Source organism: Eulemur rufifrons, chromosome 30 (genome assembly GCF_041146395.1).
Source record: "Eulemur rufifrons isolate Redbay chromosome 30, OSU_ERuf_1, whole genome shotgun sequence".
NCBI lineage: Eukaryota > Metazoa > Chordata > Mammalia > Primates > Lemuridae > Eulemur > Eulemur rufifrons.
The window spans coordinates 100,083,672-100,107,580 of record NC_091012.1 but is presented as its reverse complement, the minus strand read 5'-3'; the positions used below and the strand labels follow the sequence as shown (position 1 = coordinate 100,107,580).

The following is a 23,909-nucleotide window of genomic DNA, read 5'->3' as shown; positions in this document are numbered from 1 at the left end:
GCTCTCCCACAATGCCTGCACCCACTGATTGCCTCGGCTCCAAGTATCCAGTCAGTTTCCAGGACCAGCAACTAGTTACTTTGTTGTAGCTTGCCTCCTCTCCTCCATGTCCCTGCCTGCTCCACTCCCACACCACCTGCCTCCCTGGCCCACCATCCTCATCCTAACCAGCGCCCGCTCTTCCTTGAGGCCAGCACACTCCTCCTCCTCCCACACTGCTCACCAAGCACATTTACCTCCCTGCTATGCGCTGGGCCCCGGTCCTCTCTCTAGCCAACCCATGCCAGCAACCCAGCACAACCCAGTGTATGTGCCATCTCTTCCCAGCCTGGGGCGGAAGGTGGGGGGTGCCAGGATCCTCACTTGGATCTCATCCACATCGGCAATCCAGGCCCGGGCTTTAGCAAGAGCCTCCTTGAGAGCCTGGATGTTGGGCAGGTGAACAGGGATGTTTTCTGCTTCACGGATTATGGCCTCGAGCGTGGCTGGTGGATGCTTCTGCCTAAAGGTAGGGAAAAAAGACAACTCAGTTTGGTGTGGTCTGCCTGACCAGAAGCTCAGCCTGATCACCAGAAATATCTGCCGGGGCCCCTTGGGCATTTATTCCCGCCGCTACTTGGGCCTACTTGCTTGCACTGTGCCTATGGGAGGCTGCCAGTCCTTGCTTTCCTCAGATTGCACATACCCAACTTCATCCTACTGCCATTGCTCTTGTGCCTCTGCTTGTCTGCCGGTCTACCGGCCTGCTGGCAATGCCTGCATAGACAACCCATGTGTAATTTGTTGCTACAGTTTGTAAGACTGCCCTGTGTGTGGCATCTTTCTACCAGCCATCTGTCCATCTGCCTGTTACTTGTGCTTCCATGCATGTGCACAGATCAGCCTGTAGGGCTAGTCCTCTATATACCTCTGTATCTGTCTCTCTCTGCTTCTTCAGCAGCCTACCTCTCCTTCTATGTGCACATGGAGTTAGTAACAGGACAGAGGGGAGCAGAGACAGTACACCAACAGAAGACTGTGATGCTCAAGACCACCCATGGGAATCGTCTTCAGATTCTTCACTCTACTTTGAAGGTTGGAGTAGGGCAGGGAGGGGAAGAGGCTGGACCTACCTGGCCTCCAGGCAGAGGTGGGCTTTCTCTTCCCAGCGTTCAGCAATGGTCAGCAGCTCCTGTAGCTCAGCCCGGGCCTTATCCACAGCAGGGCTAGGGGCTACACTGGCGCCCGCGACCAACAGTCCCCGCATGACAGCCAGGGTGCCCCTTCGGGCTGAGGGGGCCAGTGTGCGTTTCACCTCATCCAGCCATTGTGCCTGTTCCACCTGCCGTTGGAGCTGCTGGGCCTCAGGCACCTCCACCCCCAGCTGCTGCCCCCTCTCCAAGAGGGACTGCAGTAGCCCTGGACTGGAGGGCAGCGAGGCCAGGGCCTCACGAGCCTCAGCCTGGTAGACTTCCACCTGTTCCAGAATACCCTACCAGAATACAGGATGAAGAAGAGATTCCTCAGCGGAGCCCACTGAGGGTGCCACCACCAGATACCCTTGCCCACCTACCTTCTTACCCTCTAAGCTTTTGGGAAAAGGAAACCTTACATAGGCTGGGCTCTCCTTTTCCAAGCCCTAAAATAAGTAGTTCCTAACACTGACTGCTCATTAGAATGCCCTGGGGAATTTGTTAAAAATGTAGATTCCTAGGCCCCCACCCTAGAGATTCTTAATAGGGGCTGGACAGAAATTGGTGCTTTATTTAACTCTCCAGAGGACTCTACTCTCAGAGCACCAAGAGACCCTCGGCCCTAAAAAATGCCATGCTCAGCCCTTGCACAGACCCTCATGCTCACACCAGGGTCTGCTGCCCTCTCCATCCCGCTTCTATTCCACCTTCATGAACTTCACTCAACTTCCCAGGCCCAACAAGCACCCTTGTGGCCTCCTTCTCCTCCACCTCCTCCAAGAAACTTGCCCTTGACCCTGTATCCTCTACTCATACCCTTGCCAACTGCTCCTCACATCCCATTTCTCAGAGGCAGTCACTAGACCCTTGCCTCACGCCTCCGTCTCTTAGCACACATATATGCATCCTGTCTTGCCCCAAAACTTGGAGCGTTTGAAGGGAGCCAAGAGTGGCCTGCCACTCAAGTCCCCAATCCCCCGATCCCTCAGCAACACTCCAAGCCCACCCCTCCTCACCTTGACATCCCCAATCTGGTGCATGGCACAAGGCAGGTTGTTCATCTGGTCCAGAAAGGCCCGGAGCTCAGCCAGGGTCATCTGTAGACCAGCCACCCTGTGAGGGCTATGGAGTTTCACATGTGGGGTTTCGGGTCCAAACCCAGTCCCCTCCCTCCATCTCTGTCCTAAGACCCATCACCTTTCCTCACCATACCCGTCCACCTTGATCTCGCATAACTCAAGAGTTTCCCAAACTGCCTAGGTTAGAGGGAGGGTTTTAAAATATGAACATGGTCATATGAGGAGGAGAAAGAATTTTAGAAGATGGAAATATATTGGGAGGCGGGGAGGAGGGAGCTTAGAAACTATGCTGAATGGTAACAGAAACTGGACTTTTCAAACCATCCTCTGCTGTGAACTCGAAAGCTGTGCAGCTGTGACCAGGTTTACACATCTGTATCCTGTTCTTGGCCCTAAATCTCCCACAACTCCTCCCTACCCACAAAATCCTTCAGCCTGTCTCTCAAATCTCCTCCAGGTCCTGATAAACACTTCTAGCTTTCTAGAATGGAGAGGCTCTCCTCTCCATTCTAAGTTGTCTGGTCTCCTTGCCCTCCCCAGCACCTCCCAGGCTATCCCACACTGCAGTGCTTGGCAGCTCCCTGTGAATGTCCAGTCTGCCAAGTGGTATTCAGAGTCCACCCCATGTAGCACTTTTCCTAGGTGCTGGATCCTCAGCAGGCTATCTGTGTCCCAACAGCTCACGCTGCCATACCCAGCTTCCTGGCCGCTGACCAGTCCCAGAGCTCGGGACACACAAGCCTCTGCCTCGCTCAGGCAGTTCTTCAGTCGCTGCAGCAGCTCACTGTTAGGAAACCTCCGCTCACGGGCCTCAGATTCTAATGCCCTCAGCTCTTCAAGGCCTGGAGGGAGAATGAGGGCAGCAAGGAGTACGCAGTATAAGACTAAAGACAGAGGAAGGGGGTTGGAGGTACAGAAGAAAAGGGAATAGAACTTGCCTGTGGAGTCCCTCCATCCCCCCATCACTCACTGCGCTTCCGCCCATCCTCCACCTCCAGGGCCACTCGCACTTTGTTGGCCCAGGTGTCAAAGGACTCGGCCCGAACCTTCAGCTTATGCAGCATAGCAGGGAGCTCATCCAAGGTGTACCGATACCTGGAGGAAGAGGGCAAGAGACAGCATGTCTGGCCCAGTTCTGCATCCTCCTCATTGCCCCACTTCCTCCAGGCAGGCCTGCGCTCACCGCAGGTACTGCCGGCTACTGGAGCACTTGCAGAGGTCGTTGATGTGGGAAAGGCAGACAAGGCCGTCTGGGCAGTCGTAGCAAGCCAGGGCTGACAGGAAACACGTGGTCTTGCACTTGATACACTGGCGCTCGTCATCTGGGAGCAGCTCAAAAGCCTCTCGCTCAGCCTCTGTGACGCCCTGGGGGCATTCAACCCACAAAGTTCATACAGACTCAGAACAGAGTAGCAGAATCCTCCAGCCATCACAGCGGCCCAATCTATACTGAAAGCCATGGGGTTTGGGAGGCTGAGGCAGAGAATTTTATAGAAGAATGAAGTAAGATTCAAATCAGCAGAAAGGGCCTTGTGGGTAAGAGAAGGCGAGGAAAGTGGTGGACCAGAGCACCAGAGAGGTGACAATGTGTGGAAGTGGCCAAGGGATGGGCCTGGCTAGTATGGAGGGTGTGTCCTGGGGAACAATACTGGCTTCCAGGCTGCTCAGCAGGCAGAAGACACTACATGCACATATATAACTTAGAAAAATTCAATTGTATGTGCTTGTGTCCAGGGTTTAAAGATATAATCTTTTCCCCAAAAACATGGCTTCCAAACCTAAGCCAATGACTCCATCTGTTGCTTAGATGATAACTGTACCATCCTTGGTGGGTTGTTATGAGGATTAACAAACATAAAGCAACTAAGGACTTAGACAAGTGTTATAGCACTTAGATCAAGTGCTCGACAAATATTTACTGTTATTAGCTCTAATTTTCAGATGAGAATACATATTTCACAGGCCTATCTCATTTTACTAAGGAGGAAACTAAGTCTCAAAAAGTATCAGTAATTTGCCAAAGTGAGGATTTGACTGCAATCAATTTTGACTCCAAAGCCAGACACTGTTCTAAAGATGAAGTCCTTAGGTTTTTTTTGGATCATGGACTGAGAACTGGATGCAAACTATGAGTCCTCTCTCCAGAAAAGTACTCACTCAAACACACATCCACAATCTCTTACAGGATTCTAAGATGAGGGTGTCCAGAATCCTTCTCTGAGGTAAGGGTCAAGTGTACAGAATTCTGAATGTCAGGATGAGAGGGTCTATTCTCCCACTTTGCTTTGGCTCCTTTCCATAGCCTGTCACAGCCACGGAGCCATCATTTAACAACAGCACAAAACAGAGAGAGAAAGTGATGCCCAGAAAAGCCAGTAACTCAACTACCGCCATGATTGAGGCCCCAGACTTCCAACACGACTGTAGCTGTAATTCTTTCTACAGCCCACACTCACAGGAAAGTTATAAATGAGCTTTATTTTATTTTATTTTATTTTTTGTGACAGAGTCTCACTTCTGTTGCCTGGGCTAGAATGCTGTGGCATCAGCGTAGCTCACAGCAACCTCGAACTCCTGGGCTCAAGGGATCCTCCTGCCTCAGCCTCCCGAGTAGCTGGGACTACAGGCCTGCGCCACCATGCCCGGCTAATTTTTTTCTATATATATTTTTAGATGTCCAGATAATTTCTTTCTATTTTTTGTTAGTAGAGACAGGGTCTCGCTCTTGCTCAGGCTGGTCTTGAACTCCTGAGCTCAAACGATCCGTCTGCCTCGGCCTCCCAGAGTGCTAGGATTACAGGCGTGAGCCACCGCGCCCGGCCATAAATAAGCTTTAAAATGAGAAAGTATTGCCATAAACAGGCAGCAAGGGATCCCTCAGGACCAGCATTCATTTGTAATCTTATGGAGGACTCTCACTACGTCAATTCCCTAACTGGGTAAGTGTGGAGCTTGAAGAAGGTGGCAGAAACTACACAACTGAACTTTATAGCTCCGTAGCAGTTTCCACACACATGCACACACACCCCTGACACGTTTATGAGAAATCTATTAAAGTAGGACCACCTTCTACTTGGTAATATTATTACCCTAGTTTGAGTTACTGAACCATCTGAATGTAAGAAAATGGCATTTCCTAAGAAATGTCCCATATTTCAGTTTCTTCACATATTAATATCACCAATAATAGCAGCTGCTACGCTGCAAAGGCAGTAAGACGCTTTGACATAAATTACCTTACTCTAGCTTTACAACTATCTTGCAAGTGAGACATCTTATTTTAGAGTGACAAAGTGAGACTATGAGAGATTAAGTAACTTGATAAGGTCACCCAGATAATTAGCAGTGAGGGTTTCATATGCTGGTCTGTCTTGTTGGGTCATTTAAATAATGATGAATACCTGCTATACCAGCACCTGATATGGGTCAGTTACTGAACAAACATTATCTTTAATCCACTCAACTATCCAAAAAGAAAAGCATTATCATAATCCCATTTTTCAGATAGAGAAACTGACAGTGAAGTAAATTGACTTATCCAACACTGTTGATAAAGGGTACAGATAAGAGTGGAATGTGGTTTTCAATCCAGATGCTTCTAGTTATTTTGACTACACTCCAAGCGTAGAGGCTACATTTTCTCCTTCTGGGCACTGTCCCTGCCTCCCCCCATCTCCACTGGGCTAGGGTGCCTGACCTGGGGTACTCTTCCCACCACCCACCTTCTCCAGCAGGGCCTTTCGTAGACGCCGCTCCTCCTGCACCATGATAAACATCTCCTTATGCACAGCTGCCGCCAGGTTCAGGTCTAGCTTCTCTGGGCAGGCAGCCATCTTGCAGATTAGCTCCTCATGGGAGAAGACGCAGTATCTTCGGAGCCGCCGGTAGTGCTCAATGCACTGGCGCCCAGCTGGCAGCTGTGGATAGGTTCAAGGTTGAGTGTGGCCAAGTATGGAGGCCGTGGTGCCTCAGCTTCTCTACAACCCTCCTGCTTCTCCCTGCCAGTCCACCACACTCTATTCTCACCCAGTCGGCAGTGCAAAAGTTGACAGCCTCGGCAAAGTTGTACCCTTGGTTGAAGCCGCTGTGGTAAGCACGGGGGAAGGTGATGACGAATTCTCCTGCACACTGGTTTGTGCGGACAACCTGAGGAAGAAGAGAGGCCAACGCCACTGAGATAGAGGTTTTCTAGTCTGTAGACCTGATCTAAGCGCAGGGTCCTTAAGGAGACAAAGGAGAGTCTCAGGGAACACAGTCTGACAATAGAATTCCAGACCCTCCAACTTTGAAAGGACCATTGGTCTCTCCCTTCAAGGTTTTGATCTGTGTTGACAGATGACGAAGATCTGAGACTCAAGAACATACATATCAAAATATTCCAACTTCCTTAGTAACTTTTATAAAAATTATAAATATAACTTTTCATTAAGCTTGCCAAGTTTTCATTAATATTTTCATCAGCCACATATGCAGTTTTAAGAATCAAATGGTCCCGTAATATGCCGAAATAAATAATCAAATGGTTCCATAAGATTTGTTTTAAAATCTGCAGGTCCTGCGATTCTCCCCTCCCCAGAGCCAGTATTTTCACCTCTTCTGGTTATTTTGGCATTGACCTTAATAACCCTAAATAACATGCTTCTAGACTATGTTTAAAATGGCCTATTTCTCAATTTGCTTAGTTTTTTATGCATGTATCCCTAACGTCTGACAAGTGTCTAAATCTCCCCGCCCCCCGCATCAATTTTCACCTTTCTGTAGCAGTCTCTCACGCAGCCTTCTGATTTGTCCCAATCTGGACCAGCTGTCCTCCCTGGATTGTCACTCTCTCGTGACAGATATCCTGTGTCCTAAATCCCATGTCTTCCTCTTTCTTGGTTTATTCCTTTGCTATGCTCAAGCACCTCCTCCAATAGCTTGAGAAATGGTGGGAAGAACCTATTTTTTTAAATGTCTCTATTCTTCTCACACTTGACTGCATATAGAAGTCTAAGATGAAAAAAAAAAATCATTTTTGAAGGCATTGCTCTCATCTTACAGATTCCAGTGTTGTTGTTGAAAAGTCTGAAGTCACTCTGATTTCTTTTTTTTTTTTGGAGACAGTCTTGCTCTGCTGTCCTGCCTAGAGGGCAGTGGCATCACCATAGCTCACTGCAACCTCAAACTCCTGAGCTCAAGCAATCCTCCCATCTCAGCCTCCCAGAGTGGTAGGATTATAAGAGTGAGCCACGGCACCTAGCCGCTGATTTCTAATGTTCTGAATCAAACCTGTTTCTGTCTCAAGAAGCTTCCAGAATTCTTCTGGTTCCAGTGTTTCATATGGAAATTTCCAAGATATATCTTGGTGTAGACTTATTTTCATTCATGTACCAAGTAGGCCCTTTGATTCTGGAAACTCAGTCCTTTGGTAATGGAAATTTTCTTAAATGATTTCATTGTTTTCATTTATTCTCTTTTTATAACTCCTATTAATATTGAACCTCCTAGACAAATTCTCTAATTTTTTTCTACCTTTTCCCATCTCTTTTTATTCTATTTTGTGGGAGATTTCTTCAACTATCTTCGAAGCTTTTTTTTTTTTCACTTTTGCTATAATAATTTTAATCTCTAAGAATTCATTATGTTCTCAGTACGCTCTTTAATAGTTCTCAGTATATATATATATTTTTTTTTTTTTTTTTTTGAGACAGAGTCTCACTCTGTTGCCCAGGCTAGAGTGAGTGCCGTGGCGTCAGCCTAGCTCACAGCAACCTCAAACTCCTGAGCTCAAGCGATCCTCCTGTCTCAGCCTCCCGAGTAGCTGGGACTACAGGCATGCACCACCATGCCCGGCTAATTTTTTCTATATATATTTTTAGCTGTCCATATAATTTCTTTCTATTTTTAGTAGAGATGGGGTCTCTCGCTCTTGCTCAGGCTGGTCTCGAACTCCTGAGCTCAAACGATCCGCCCACCTCGGCCTCCCAGAGTGCTAGGATTACAGGCGTGAGCCACCGCGCCCGGCCCTCAGTATATTTTTTAATAATTTCGTGCTCTTATTTCATGTTTGCAATCTCTGAAGATATTGATGAAGTTTTTTTTCCTCTTCTTTTGACGTTTATTTCGCTCTGCCTAGCCTCTGTTTCTCCAAGTTGCTTTATTTGTTTATTTGGTTCTCTTTTGTTTTCTAGGGTTTCCTCAATTGTCTGTTAATCTGTGCTGCCAACTTATATTTAAGAGGAAGAGACGAAAAAGCTGAATGGAAGCTCTGAGTACATAGGTGAAGCTTGTCAACTGTGAGTTCCCCCGTAGGGTGATCTAGCTGAGCTACTTAGTTTGGGAAACTCTAGGTCTTTCCTCTCAGGCCAGTCAGATTCCTCAGAGAAAACTCTCTCATTTTTTTGCCTGTAGAAAAAAAAGGCCTGGCTGCCAGTGTTCTAATAGCCAAATGGAAGAAGATGGCTGAGAACCTCAGCATCTAGTATGTAGACAATGATAAATCCTATTTTCACTATAACTCCACCCTCAACTGTACCTAGGAGACCTCAATCCAGAGACTCTCTGTTTTAACCTCTTCAGAAATAAATCTTCACTGGGAGTGAGGAGAATCAGTATCTGAGTGATGCAATGTGAGACAGACTTGACTGGCCACAGCTGGTTTTCAAAATGAAATGGGATCATGAGCCAAAGAATCTAGGCAACCTCTAGAAACTGAAACAGAAAGAAAATAGATTCTTCCCTAGAGCCTCCAAAAACTAATGCAGCCCTGCAGGCACCTTGAGTTTAGCCCAGTAAGACACATTTGGAACTTTGAATTCCAGAACCGAAAGCACAAAGGAGGCAGGTGAAAACAAGTATAGTATGTTGGAGTAAGGAAATTCTATCAGATGGTAACTGGAGTACATAGAAAGAAATGAAGAGAAACAGAAATGGATCCTATTCGCAATGCCATGTTTTCTTCAGTCATTATGTCATCTTGATCTCCTATCATTTGTGACAGTCTTTCCTGTTTTTTCATGACATCAACAGTTTTGAGGAGAAATGCTCAGGTATTTTGTATAACGTTCCATAATTTGAGTTTATCTGCTGTTTTCCCTTGGCTACACCATTTGCTCTTTTGTGAAAAATACCACACTGGTAAAGTGTCCTTCTCAAAATATCATATTAGGGATAAATGATATCAACATAATTTTTCACTAATGATATCAAATTTGATCAACTCAATAAACTTTTAATAGGGAAAAAAAAAAAAGAAATCTTCAGTGTCTTACTAGAGTGAAGGAGGGTTACATTTCCTTCAGCAGCCCAGTGTGGGAGGGGATCTCACAGCTTCTTAGATAGACATGAACAAATCCTTATTTTCACCCCATTGATCTTTACCCCTGGAACGCCTGATGCCACAGACTACAAACATTTGGGGGATTCTGAGCTATAAATCTGGTTGGTTCTCAGATGTCCTCAGTACTGCCTTAAAATTCAGTTTATTCATCTGTTTTCTAGTTTCAAGAATTTTATCATTGTCTCCTCTCTTATTTTCTCCATCTTTGTGATTTTTTATCTTAAAAAAATCCCTTTGTGTCATTTTAGTAGGGTTTCAATACAGAACGAAAGTAGCCATGTATATGCTTAATTTGTCATCTTTACCAAGAAGTCTCAAAAAGATTTTTAAGATAAACGTTCAAGTCTGATGAAGACACAGTGAAGTAAGTGCAGTGCTGGTAAGGGAATCAATAAAGTCTACTCTCTGGAAAGCAAATTTGCTAATATATCAAGAACCTAAAACGTTTATATCCTTCAACCCAACAATTCCTCTGCCAGTAGTCTAGATTAATTTGGGGAGAGTTAGCATCCTAACAATATTAAATCAAATTATTAAATAATAAATCTTCCCACTCATTAATATAGCTAAGGTCATGCATCAGCTCCCACCTCCAGCACGTTTTCTTCTCAAATCTATCCCTACTTAGAGGCAACACTGGCATTTCTTGCCTGCATTATTACACTGGCCTCCATTACTAACCAGAATTATCATCTAAAAATGCAAACCTGACCATGTTATGGCTCTGTTGAGACCCCCTCACTGGAATTCTCATGCCCATATGATAATGACACACCTCTGACAGGCAAACTCTTATCCTGTTTTAAGGATCACCACTTCTACAAACCCTTTCTTGATACCCCCTTCCTAAATGACTCAGTCGTTCTTTTGTAGTTCCTCCAACACTTTATTCCACTTGTTTACTCCTCTCTGTCCTCCACTGAACTGTGCATAACCATAGGCAGGGACTGGTTTATTTACCTTTTGGGTGTTGACCAGAGGCCTTGCACACAGAATGAACTCTAGCATATTTACTGAATGATTTAGTCCCGGCCTTAATTTTATAGATGCGAAAACCAAGTCCGAGAGAACCCTTAGGTAGCAGAGCCAGGAGTAGAACCTAATGCTCCTAACTCTTCATCTCAGCCTGCACCCTCATGCTGGCAACATCACTTTACTGTTTCCTATGTGGTCATTTAGAAAAGCTCTCCTCACATTCTGCAGCTGTTAAAAAGGGCAATTGTGAATAGCCAAAAAGTAAAAACATAGCTAGTTCCCTCTAAAGTTAAATTTTAAAAAATAGTAAAATCTCAAATGTTCATCAACTGATAAACTGAATATTACCAGGCCATTAAAAAATGAAGTTCTGATACGCACCGCAACATAGATGAACCTCAAAAATATGCTAAGTGAGAGAAGCCAGACACAAGCAATCACATATTATTCCATTTTTATGAACTGTCCAGAAAAGGCAAATCTACAGAGACAGAAAGCAGATGCTTTCCCTTGCCTGGGACTAAGGGCTGGAATGGAGAGTGACTGCAAATAGGCATAAGGGATCTTTCTCAGGTGACAAAAATGTTCTAAAACTGGATTGTGGTGATGGTAGCACAACTCTGTAAACTTACTGAACTGTGTACTTCAAATGGGTGAATTTTATGGTATGTAAATCATACTGCAATAAAGCTGTTTTATTTTTTAAAAATATGGTTATAAATACTCCATAGTAACGAAGTAAAAATCATTCTAGACCAGCACTGTCCAAGAGAAATATGCTAGGCACATATGTACCTTAAAATTTTTTTTTTTTTTTTTTTGAGAAAGAGTCTCGCTTTGTTGCCTGGGCTAGAGTGAGTGCTGTGGCGTCAGCCTAGCTCACAGCAACCTCAAACTCCTGGGCTTAAGCGATCCTACTGCCTCAGCCTCCAGAGTAGCTGGGACTACAGGCATGCACCACCATGCCCAGCTAATTTTTATATATACATACATATATATATACATTTATATATATATATTTTTTAGTTGGCCAGATAATTTATTTCTATTTTTAAGTAGAGACGGGGTCTCGCTCTTGCTCAGGCTGGTCTCGAACTCCTGACCTCGAGCAATCCACCCGCCTCGGCCTCCCAGAGTGCCAGGATTACAGGCGTGAGCCACCGCGCCCGGCCCTTAAAATTCTTTAGTAGCCACATTAAAAAAGTAAAAAGAAACAGGTAAAATTTCAATATATTTTATTTAACTTAATATATCCACAATTTATCATTTCAATGTGCAACTGGTATACAAAAGTATTAAGTGAGATACTTGACAATCTTTGCTTCGTACTAAGTCTTGAAATCCAGTATGTATTTTATACTTTCAGCGTATTTCAGTGAGGACTAGCCACATTTCAAGTGCTCAATAGCCACATATGGCTAGTGGCTACCAAATTGGACAGTGCAGTTCTAGACCATTAAACTTACAAAAGAGATTATAAAAACCATACACTGATTATTGCTATGTCAAATTTTACATAGAAAAACAGATGGAAACATAAAATGTTTACGGTGGATGGAATAGGAATGATCTATTTTCCATTTTTTTGGAAAGTAGGCATGTTTCTTTTTTAATGAAAATAATACTTACACTATATTATCTATAAAAAGAAATGGCCTTCTCCCACCAAAGGGGAAGGCGGGGGTGGGGGGATGGGGGGTGGTGGTGCAGGAGGCTAAAGATAGCTCTGAAGGGAGCTCCAGCTGGCTAAACTACAGCCTGCCAGCATGAGAACATGAAAATCACAGATGCCTTGGACTGAGGGGACACTGCCAAGTCCAAAGGGACTGGAGATGCTGGGAACTACCTATAGGAAGGGCAGGGCAGAGCAGGGCAGAGGGCTGGGTGGTGAAGTAGCAGCTGGCCAGGGAAGCTGGTGAGCCTTGAGCAGGAGAAATGCTGTGGAGGTGGAAGCAAAAAGCACATGTTTAAGAGTGTAATAGGCTGGGTGTGGTGGCTCATGCCTGTAATCCAAGCACTCTGGGAGGCCGAGGCGGGTGGATCGCTCGAGGTCAGGAGTTCGAGACCAACCTGAGCAAGAGAGAGACCCCCCCCGTCTCTACTAAAAAACAGAAAGAAATGATCAGGACAGCTAAAAATATACAGAAAAAATTAGCCGGGCATAGTGGTGCATGCCTATAGTCCCAGCTACTCGGGAGGCTAAGGCAGAAGGATTGTTTGAGCCCAGGAGTTTGAGGTTGCTGTGAGCTAGGCTGACACCACGGCACTCTAGCCTGGGCAACAGAGCGAGACACTGCTTCAAAAAAAAAAAAAAAAAAAAAGAGAGTCTGTAATAAAGTTTTTTTAAAAAGAGGTAAGGCTTGAACAGCTCCATGACCACCATGACCGTGTGTGTGTGTGTGTGTGTGTGTGTGTGTGTATGTGTGTGTATACATACATACATATACTTGTATCTCAGCTGCCCAAATCCTTAAGAGAATCGTCTTCTACTCTTATAGTTTTCTTTGGTATTACAGACAAGGACTGATGCTGTGCTATAGGTCAGGAAAGGAGAAGTCTGAGCAAAGTCAGACCCAATGTCTACTTGTGAAGCAGAATTGTAAGGGCCTTTGATCATCTCAAGTCTAGAAATCCTTAAATGGGGTGAGGTGGTAAGAGGAAAGGATGGCCCCCTCCGAGTGGAGGAAGACTGCCGAACTGTTGTAGGATGCCTCTCTCTGTCCAATTCTCTAGATACCTCAATCCTTGGTTAAATATCACTAATATGTATAATTTAAAAAATTTACAGAGTATATATCAAAACAAGGTGAAGGCAAGAAGAAATTTGGGTGAGAACCACTTAGGCCAAAGCCCTACTGTACAATCTCAAGGAGATAATTCAGTGTTTACTGACTGTCCCATGCATTAGAGTAAGTGGTAGTGTGGCCAAGGCCAGAGCGGGTGGAAAGGAGCAGGGAGGAAGAGTAGCACAGAATAAGATTTAAAGCAGAGATGGGGGATCTACTAATTCCTGTTCCTGCAGGACTGCTGTTCAGGCTGTTTTAAGATCCACACTAGAAAAGGGGCTGATACTAATCATTGCGAGAAATTGCCAGGAATATAAAGTCCCTCAGAGGTAAGCCAGGTTGTATACCCACCAAATGTTCTACAGGGTGGGAGAGAAGTACACAGAGAAGAATAGACCAGGACTCTAGGTTTAACTTTTGACCTGTTAAATAAATACAAAGACCTGTCCATTGTTCCAGGAAGAGTAAAAGTATGTAAAGGATGGCAGAGACTGCTAGTTGTACCCTGATATTCATTCTTGTCTTCTTTCATAACATGACCTCCACTTTATAGGTGGTACATGACCAGCCAGATTAAGAATTAAATTTCCTAGATTCCCTTGCAGTTAGATGTGGTCATGTGACCCAGTTCTCACTAACAGGAGATGAATAGAAACGATGTGTGCCCTTAAAAGGAGACTTGTCTACCCCTGCCCTTCCCCCATTTCCCTCTTCCACTGTCTGGAATGTGAATGCGATAAGAAGCCTCAAACACATGGCCCAGAGGGTGCACCACCACACTGTGTACCTAACCACTATTATTTTGGGTCTCTATCAGAACAGTCAAACCTATAGCCCAATTAAGATAGAACAGGAATGAAAAAATGGACAGGAGTAGATTCCAGATGACAATCACCACCACTACCACTACCACAAAGAATGTCAATAAATCATTCCTACCCCTTGTCCCTGTTTCCTGGGCACTCACCGGCACGCCATGGGACATGAGGGTGTTGGGATTCATGAGGGTGACAAGTTGGTGCAGGAGGTCAGGCTGGCTATCAAAGAGCTCAGGTGTCAGCTTCTTCATCACCTCTTCCAAATGTTCTGCTGCAAGTGATGGTACCCCATACCAGGTCTTTGGCTCACCCCTGCACAATTGGAAAAGGGACATGTAGAGTGGTCACACCTTAGTCGTGCAGGGAGCCCACCCTGACTGCCCCCCCTGGCTCCCCAGGGCCCCATTCACCAGTGGAGATAGTTAATGGAGTAACTCCAGTGATCCTCAATATGCCAGCAAAAGGCAGAGAAGACCATGCCCACGTAGAGCCAGGGCACCTTCATGCCGGAGATATCCGCATTGATGTGGCACAGTACTGACTGCTCCAACACCGGCATCACATTCAGGTTCCAACCACTGGTAGCATACTCCTGTCAGGTAAGGTTTTTGTGGAAAGGGGAGGAGGGTTATGCTACGGAACTGAGACATTAAGTCACTTGCTTTAGCCTAGGGAACCTTAATTTTGGGGTCACGGACCTTTTTCAAACACCTAAGAAATATTATAGATTTTCTCCCCTGATCTCACCACCAAAACATACACACACAAAATTTCAATTCAATTCACTTCAATTTCAGGGAGGTTTACAGATATATCCATCCACCAAAATACCTGCAAGTTAACAACCCCTGCTCTGGACCCAAATGCACCCTTCCGTCGAGGCAGGACCAGGCCCTATTGTTTTCTGTCCATACAAATCCCACCTCCCGAATACTTCTTATGAATGAGCCAGCCACCCTACCAGGTTATTTCATATACTTTCTCATTTCTTTTTTTTTTTTTTAATTTAGAGACAGGGTCTCACTATGTTGCCCAGACTGGTCTCAAACTGGGCTAAGAGATCCTTCCGTCTCAGTTGCCCAAGTAGCTGCGATTACAGGCACGCGCCACTGTGCCTGGCCTCATTTAATTCTTTTAACAAATTTGCAAGGGAGATATTATCTGCGTTTAACAGATAAGGAAATGAGCTCAGAGGTGAAAGAACCCATCTCATGTCTGCACATGCCAGGTCAGGTATCAGGCTGTTATTTATATGCATCATTTCATCTAAATCATACAGCAACTGTATATAAGGCAGGCATAATTATCCCCATCTTACAGAGTCATTTAAGTCTTTCAGATACTAAATGACTTGCCTAAGCTCACACAGCTGACATATAACCATGAATCATCCACTCACCTCCTCCTCAGGGGTCAGGTGCCGCTTACTGTCACTGACAGGGAAACCGCTGCCAAATTCTTTGGAATGGATGTCAGCCCCATACTCAACAGTCACATCTTCCTCAATGCTATTCACTAGTCGCCAGAACTCCTTCTCCACAAGTTCTGTGGGTACCATCTGAGGGAACAGGGGTAGATGACTGTGGCCCATCATATCCTGGCCCCAATGACCCAGGTGCACTGAAACCATCAAGCACACCTACAAAGCTAGCCCCAACACTATCCCAGCCCTCCATCACTTACATGCACGGGCATGTTGAAGTAGTCAGCTTTAAAGGAGTCAGCCATCTCGCCAAAGCTCTGTAGAGTGTATTCCCGGGTAGCCTGCTCAAAGCCAAAGGCTTCAGGGGGCCGCTTACACTCCTGAAACCCAAAGGAGAACTGTCACCAAGACAAAGGCAAAGAGGTGAAGAATCCTCACAAGTGGAACCAGAATATGTTGTAGAAGTAGGGAGGGAGAACAGCCATAGGTCTGCACTCAAGGCCCCTGAAGCAGGCCTTATTTTATTTACAGCTCTACCTTTTTCTCTCACCATTTTGGCTTAGTCTTTTCATTCCCCAAATGCACTTTCACCATGCTTTTGCCTACCTCTTCCACTTTCTTTCACTGATTCATCAAAACCCAACTCCAGTCCCAGAGCCTCCAGGAAGCCCTCCCTCATCACTACAGCCCATGCTCTTTTCTTCCTACAGGTCTTTACCTAAACCACAGGCTGACTTTAACATGCTATCCTATGCTCTTCTGCCACCATTTTTTTCTTTCAAGCTAAAATGTAAGTTCATACGGGGTGCTTAGAGAAGCTTTTTTATGCCCAGACTAGAACTATAAGCCTGGGAAAATGGCACTGAATATTCTAGTGCCCTGGAGGATGGAAAACAAAGGCACCAGCTTCTATAGCATCAAACCCTACACTATTCCTTTTCTTTAGACTGTCTCAGAAGACAGAATGTGGGTCTACCCCGCTTTGTACCTATGTTCGTAATTTTAGATGAGAACTGTATGTATCACAAAGTCAGACACACACCCTGCTCATGTCTGAAAAATAAATGTCTATCTGGTCTACTGGCTCATGGCCACTTAGAGAAGAGAGTCAACTAGAGCTGACAGCCTTCCTCATCCATGATACTGTTAGGTATCCAAACCTGTCCCCCCCAGAATCTCCACCACTGCCAAGGCCATTACACACTGCCCTGGCCTTTCCTCATCTGTGTGTCTGCATGTGTGCGTGCATGTGCACACTCGGTCTCTACGACCACTGCTGAGACCCTAAGATAAGGCAAGAGGCCATCAATGTCTGCTCTCCAGATGTCCAGAGGGAAACGTAGAAGGTGAGCATTGAGAATTTGGAGAAGGTAAGTAGTTCACGAAATGTACCTGCCCTACTTCCCAGCTACATGGCCCTTGGTGTTGCTTCAGGTGCTCTCCTTACTGCCACCCTTACTGCCCTTACCTGCACCAAGCACACCCTACCCCGTGTACCTCTCTCTACTCCTGCTAGTCTTCATCCCCCAGTCTGGAATGCCTGCCTACCTCTTCTGCTAAAAGCCTGTATCATTGCAAACCAATCTAAATACCACAACAGGAGGAAAACAACTAAATAAATATTATGCCCGTATGATAGCGTGTCTAAAGGAAAAAAAAAAATACCTTGAGTAAATTTAATTATAGAAAAATGATTATGAAGTAACAAATAAAAATACATAACAAGATCCCAAACTTATTAAAGATGGTTATATATAAGCAACAGCAAAAAGATGAGAAGAAAATATACCAGACTATTAATAATGGTTATCTCTAGGTAGTGGGATGATAAGGTAATTTGTCTATTTTCCAAGCTTTCTTAAAAAAAATAATCAAGTAAAAAAAGTGGAAATAAAAAGAACATTTTTTTCTTACTATTCTTGTTTTTCAAATCTCATTCCTGACATCTTCCCTGATTACTACCCTCGGTCATTTTCCTCTCCTCCGAACTTCTACACCTCAGAGTTTCTAACACATAATTTTGCATCTGCTTATATGTCACCATATACAATCTAATCATGATGCTTACATCCCTAAGTGGTCTGGGATCTCCCAAAGGACAGAAACAAAGGTTGAGTCTCCTCATTTTTCTCCCAAAGCTCTACCCCTGGGACCCAAAATGTAAGACTGTGGCTGAGCTAGGGGGCCACCCTCAATAAGGCCAGATGAAGGCAGACAAGAATACCCTATGAGGCAGACGTGGACTGGGGCTGGCCTTACCGCCATGACACACTTTGGGCACCGCCAGACACCCTTAGGGATCTCAGGCAGAGGTGGCAGCAGACAGAAGATATGGTAGTTGTCATCACAGCCATCACACAGCAGGAGCTTGTCATCTTCATCCCCTCGGGAACACATCCGGCACACATATGACTCGATCTGCCAGAGGAGGGAAACACTAACCTAAGCCCCGTCCAGCCTTCAAACATTAAGCTCTTCCAGAAAGTACTATAGTCCAGAGAGCTCTCCATTGGAAATCTGCTATGCTTGTTGGCTGAATAATTCATGGCCCTGTACAGGCTAGTCACACTAGGACTGGAGTTCAAATGCATGTATGTACCATCTCCCCAAATAAGCAAGAAGAGCTGTGAGAGCACTCTATCATTTAGGCTTGAATCCTCCCATTTTTATTCATTCAATACACACTTACTGAACCCGTGTTCAGCATCACACTGGACTCTGGTACAGAGATGGGGAGGGCACAGTATCTGCCTTCCAAGGGCATATAGTACACTGGAAACATGTGTTCATGAAAATTAAAAACTGCCAATAGTAGCCCATAAAGGATACTGTGGGAGCCTAGAGAAGGAAGCACTCAAAGCAGCTGGAGATAAAGAGGGATGGCCTTGAGAAAAGACTTCATTGAAAAGGCGACACTTGAAACTGGAAGGCAAGCTGAAGCCTGGCAATGGGGCAGAGCACAGGTGGAAACTCTTCCAGGCTGAAGCAGCAGCATGTGCAAAAGCATGGGGAAATGAAAAAGCATGGCGTCCCTCAGGGGAAAACGAATGAACATACCTACAAGTAGTTCAGTGCGGCTATAGCAGAGGAGTGAGGTGGGCAGTGCTGGGGAATGAGGCTAAAGGTCAGCAGGGACTGGATCATGCATGGTAATGAGGAGCTTAGCCTTTATCCTAAAAGCAATGGAGAGCGAGTCTCCTTCTCTGGACCCTTCCAGCACTTCATGTTGACAGCACTTGATCACCCTTTCTTGTTCTTTATTCCATGTGAGTTGGCCCTGTTTCCTCAACTAAGTGAGCTACATGAGGGCAGGGCCCACCAGGCCCACTTTTCTGCTTAATGCAGCCTGGTCCAATGCCATGCTGGGAAAATGCCCATCAAAGGGACAAGAAGCAGAACATTAGGAAATCAGGGCTGGGTCCTTACAAACTGGGCATTGCTGTGGTTCCTCCGCAGCCTCATGGTCATCTTGGTGCAGGGCTCTGGGCTGTGACTCAGCTCCTCCTTGCTCTCCAGAAAGGTCTTAGGTGAGGTTGACTCCACCTTCACATCCCCACCTAACTCCTCCTTCACCACTACAGTAGGGGGACACTCAGGCCCTTCCTTATCTGGAAGAGAGAAAAGTGGCTCTAAACATCAGGTCACTTAGGGCCCTGCCTCCTCTCCTCAGGGGAGGCCATCCCGAGCCTGTTAGGCCTCACCTTTCTTCCGCAGAGTCTTATCCTTGGCCATGAGGCCTAGGCCCATCATCTTGGGGCCTGCCCCATAGATCTGGAGCTTCTTCAGCTCTGGATTCTTTTCAATGTCTTCCTCTGTGGGTTCCGGCTGGGAGGAAAGAGGAAATGAATCAAGACTGCTATCTGGGGCAAATTGCCCCATCCAAAAAGAACAATAGCTCAGACTATATGTCACCTGAGCTGATGCCAGGGGCTGAGGCACAGACCGGCCAAGGGAAGAATTCACAGTTGCTTTCTGGAGACTGAGGGTGCGCTCCTCAGCCCTCTCTTGGAAAGGAGTTAAAGATGGGATCTCAGTTTACTAACTGTAAGATGAGAATATTAACTCCTACCTTATAGTTATGAGGGGGTTTAGGGATAATATATATGAAAAAATTAACAGTGCTTAGAATTACCAATGAATGGTAGTGACTAACATGATCTGCAACATGTATCAATGAGCCTAGAAACAGTGTCTATCTTGTTCTCTGTTGTATCCCAGTGCCAAGAAGAATGCCTGGTATGTAAACTTCTACCTGAAGGCAAGATATAAGGAGCCGGGCACAGTGGCACACACCTATAGTTCTAGCTACTCAGGAGGCTGAGGAGGGAGTATCACTTGAGCCCAGGAGCTTAAGACTGTAGTTTGTTATGACTGCGCCTGTGAATAGCCACTGCACTCCAGCCTGCCTACACAGTGAGACCCTTTCTCTTAAAAAACAAAAAAAACCCATATAGATATTAAGAGAAAGAAGTGTTCTACCTCTATGAGCAGAGTGAGTCAGGAAAGGAAAAAGACAGGCAAGGACAGACGTGCAAAGGAGACTGTATAGCAAAAGCAATTATACAAACAGATCAAGATCCAGCTCAGCTGAGAGCGGGAGGGATAAAAAGCAAGAGCGAAGCCAGAGAGAGGTACACTAAAGCACAGAAGAACTCAGAGAACAAGAGAAGGGAAAGTGGAACAGGGTACATAATCTTGGCCAGAGGGAGGGAGAGGACTCTCTCTAACCGAAGGCTCTAAGTTAGAAGAAGGGAAGTACTCACATCAGGCTGCAGTCTCTTGGCCCGCCGGCCATAGCTGTTGAACTTGGAAGGCTGTACAGATTGTCGAAGCGGGATGCTGTGGGGTTTGTATTCCTTGTCCTTTTCCTCATTATCAAATGGACGTGTGTTACACTGCTGAAGACAGGTAAGGGATAAAGGTCAGGGCGTGGGGCTCCAGCCCCTAAAAGCAAGAACTTTTCTCTATCCTCCACCCAATGACAACCAAAGTTGTGGTCTACACATGTGACCCACACCAATAGCCCCTGTCCAACTGGTCTTTATCATTGACACCAGCACATACTTTGGGAATTCTTCTAAGTGCCTTTGCTGATATCATTCCTCCTTCTAACCACCTCTCCCGCCCCCCAACTATAGCCCCAACTAAATCAGACTCCATCTCTTCACAGACCTCTCTAGCCCAAAAGACCTCTCCCTTCTCTGAATTCCTCTATCAGTTAAAACTTTGTTGGCCGGGCACAGTGGCTCATGCCTGTAATCCTAGCACTCTGTGAGGCCGAGGCAGGAGAATCACTTGAGCTCAGGAGTTAAAGACTAGCCTGAGCAAGAGCAAGACCCCGTATCTACTAAAAATAGAAAAATTAGCCAGGTGTGGTGGCATGTGCCTGTAGTCCCAGCTACTTGGGAGGCTGAGGCAGAAGGATCACTTGAGCCCAGGAGTTTGAGGTTGCAGTGAGCTACAATGATGCCACTGCACTCTACCTGGGGTGACAGAGTGAGACTCTGTCTCAAAAAAATAAAAATAAAAAACACATTGTCACATAACAGATAGTAAGCTGGCCCTACAGGTAACTTCAAGACCTCTGACCCTGGGCAGTGTGGGAAGAGAATAAACATTACTAGGAAAAACTAAAGTCTAGCTTCCAGGTCTCCATCTACCAAACCAGTTCCAATAAAAGCAAGTGAGGAAATATGTGTCTAGGGGTAAAGCCTCATACCACCCCAGCCTGGCCTCCTTACCACAAGGTTGGCTCCAGACTGGTACATCTCATAAGGATAAACGATGCGTTCATAGTGAGAGCGTAGCAGGGAGCCAATGTTTTTGCCTGGTGGGTAGTTGAGGCGCTGGGCCACCCGAGCCCACCGACGGTCCTTGCAAATGGCTTCATAACCACCTTCCTCCACCACAATCTGAAAGGACAAGCAGGAAGGAACATGGATGTGCTGTGTATATGTACATGAGGCAGTAGGCCTATACAAAGGGCAATGAGGGCCACTCTAGTCCTGCACTTCACTGGGGGCTACCACCTTTCCCAATCTCAAATTGTAGCAAGAAATGCCAAGATGTTTTGATGACAGCTTGTGTGCTACCAGGCTGTGCCCCTTGCATTGTAGCCTACAGATCCAATATCCAAACCAAGGGGGCCCCCAGAGTACCAAGGCTATTGGGGTGGGGTGGGAGGTGTTTTGAGAAAAACCTGTTCTTACTTTGCTGAGACTGTAGAGGTCCAAGATCCGCCGTTCTACATTGGGAATCTTTAAGGAGGAGCCCTGGATTTCCCAGAACTTGGCAATCTGGTCCAAGTAGTTCAGTTTCACTCTCGTCTGGGCCTGAAGAAGAAATGGCTCAAAGAGACTGGCCAATCCCTCCCCCTGACCACTGTCTTTTGGCCCAATCTTAGGGAAGGAGAGAGGAAATAGAGCAGCCCACGTATACTACCTAGGGCTTCTCCCAATGAACTGGATCCCAGAGTCTAGACAGTACCTAGCCCCATCTCTCTCTCATCTCTGTCACCTTCTTAGTCAGAGAAGTCCAAGGTCCGAAAAGAGAGGGTCACAACAGCCAAAGCTTTACATACATTCTCTCTTAATCTTCCTGACAGGGTTGTATGAGTATTATCATCTCTTGTACAGATGAGGAAACAGGCTGAAAGGAGCTGGGTCACACAGTAAGCACCAAGATATCTAGGTGCCAAATAACTTAAGTTTTAGCTTTCCCTCTGCTACTGAGTTGTTGTATAGCCCCAGGCAAATCAGTTCCACTCTCTGGACCCCCATTTTTTAATTACAAAAGGAAAATAAAATAACTGCACAGTCCACTTAACCCAGAGGGGTAGACTTCATGAGGGGATCAGTGAAGACCCTCTGGAAACTTCTGAATTGTACCTAAGCTCTAGGCATGCATGTTTCAGAGAATGAAGGCACTAAAAGCGCATATGTACCTCCTAATGCACCACAAAACTTATTCCATGGTGGCTGAAGAGTGAGAGTGCATGCTACAGGCAGAATGGCCTAAAGAACCAAGATGGGTGTACCAAAGCAGCACTGGTACCCGATCCTAGCTAGAAACAAGGCATATACCATGTTTCCCTGAAATCTCAGTGACCCAAGAAGGACTCCCAAAGGCCCCAAGTCTATAACCCTTTCGCTCTAGTCAGAGGGCCCAGTTCTAGGGAGAACTAGATAGCCATTACATTCACTACATTGCCCTGATCCCATTAGGGGGGACCAGGACAGTTTTTTCTGTTTTGTAATTAAGGAAAACTAAGGTCTATTTGCAGAAAGAAATAACCTATGGCTCCTTAGCTGTTAGAATCCTTAAGGGGTCAGGAACACTACTTCTTTTTTTTTTTTTTTTTTTTTTTTGTTGAGACAGAGTCTCACTTTGTTGCCCAGGCTAGAGTGAGTGCCGTGGCGTCAGCTTAGCTCACAGCAACCTCAAACTCCTGGGCTTAAGCGATCCTACTGCCTCAGCCTCCCGAGTAGCTGGGACTACAGGCATGCGCCACTATGCCCGGCTAATTTTTTCTATATAGATTTTTAGGTGTCCATATAATGTCTTTCTATTTTTAGTAGAGACGGGGTCTCGCTCAGGCTGGTCTCGAACTCCTGACCTTGAGCAATCCACCCGCCTCGGCCTCCCAGAGTGCTAGGATTACAGGCGTGAGCCACCGCGCCCGGCCTAGGAACACTACTTCTTTCAACCTCACTCGCTTAGCTTTCTGAACTTGGCCTCATCTCTGCTTCTTCCCCTCATTAGCTGGCAATCCCTCTCTAGAAAACCTGCCCTTGTCCCACGCTAGGCAACACCTTGCCTTAGCTGTACCCCCACGCCCCACAGACCTGGACAGATCTATTTCTCTAAGGAACTTGTACCCCCTGCAAGAGATGACTCTTGCCCTGACTAGAAGGGCCCTTAGACTGAGTCTAGAGCAGTTCTCACGGCGAGTGATTTTGCCCCCCAAGGGACATTTAGCAATATCTGGAGGCATTTTTGGTTGTCATAACTGGGAGAGGGTACTACTGGCATCTAATGGGTAGAAGCCAGGGATGCAGATAAACATTCTATAATGCATAGGACAGCTCTCAGACAACAAAAAATATCTGGCCCAAAATGTTAATAGTGCCTAGTTTGAGGAACTCTGAACTAGAAGACAAGTAAGCTTTTAGGTTATGGTTATTAACTCCCCCACCCACCCCGAGAGGACATCTAATAAGGCTTGTGGATACATAATAATGGGGGAGGGGTGGCAGCATACGTTTTCCATGGAAAACTCCAGCTTCTTACCTTGAACTGTCTTCAGGGCACCCACTCTCATGACCTGAGGACATTCTCA

The 23,909-nt window shown here is 45.8% G+C and overlaps 1 protein-coding gene across 13 annotated transcripts in view; it reads right to left on the bottom strand.

Moving 5' to 3' along the window:
• The window catches only part of KDM5C (lysine demethylase 5C), a 43,317-nt gene that overhangs the window by 14,450 nt on the left and 4,958 nt on the right, over positions 1–23,909 (bottom strand). For 4 of the 13 annotated variants that reach the window (XM_069463952.1, XM_069463943.1, XM_069463945.1 and 1 more), the window contains exons 3-20: positions 21,781–21,903; positions 21,313–21,483; positions 20,335–20,469; positions 19,273–19,396; positions 18,998–19,179; positions 17,831–17,989; positions 15,832–15,951; positions 15,548–15,706; positions 14,559–14,740; positions 14,298–14,460; positions 6,278–6,397; positions 5,974–6,168; positions 3,435–3,616; positions 3,222–3,346; positions 2,946–3,093; positions 2,189–2,294; positions 1,113–1,471; positions 364–502 (exon numbers count right to left, since the gene is read on the bottom strand). In XM_069463952.1, coding sequence (XP_069320053.1) covers positions 364–502; positions 1,113–1,471; positions 2,189–2,294; positions 2,946–3,093; positions 3,222–3,346; positions 3,435–3,616; positions 5,974–6,168; positions 6,278–6,397; positions 14,298–14,460; positions 14,559–14,740; positions 15,548–15,706; positions 15,832–15,951; positions 17,831–17,989; positions 18,998–19,179; positions 19,273–19,396; positions 20,335–20,469; positions 21,313–21,483; positions 21,781–21,903 — 2,892 coding nt within the window. Of the gene's footprint in view, positions 1–363; positions 503–1,112; positions 1,472–2,188; positions 2,295–2,945; positions 3,094–3,221; positions 3,347–3,434; positions 3,617–5,973; positions 6,169–6,277; positions 6,398–14,297; positions 14,461–14,558; positions 14,741–15,547; positions 15,707–15,831; positions 15,952–17,830; positions 17,990–18,997; positions 19,180–19,267; positions 19,397–20,334; positions 20,470–21,312; positions 21,484–21,780; positions 21,904–23,909 lie in introns of all 13 variants that reach the window. The other 9 variants (XM_069463953.1, XM_069463944.1, XM_069463946.1 and 6 more) reach the window with 5 other exon arrangements.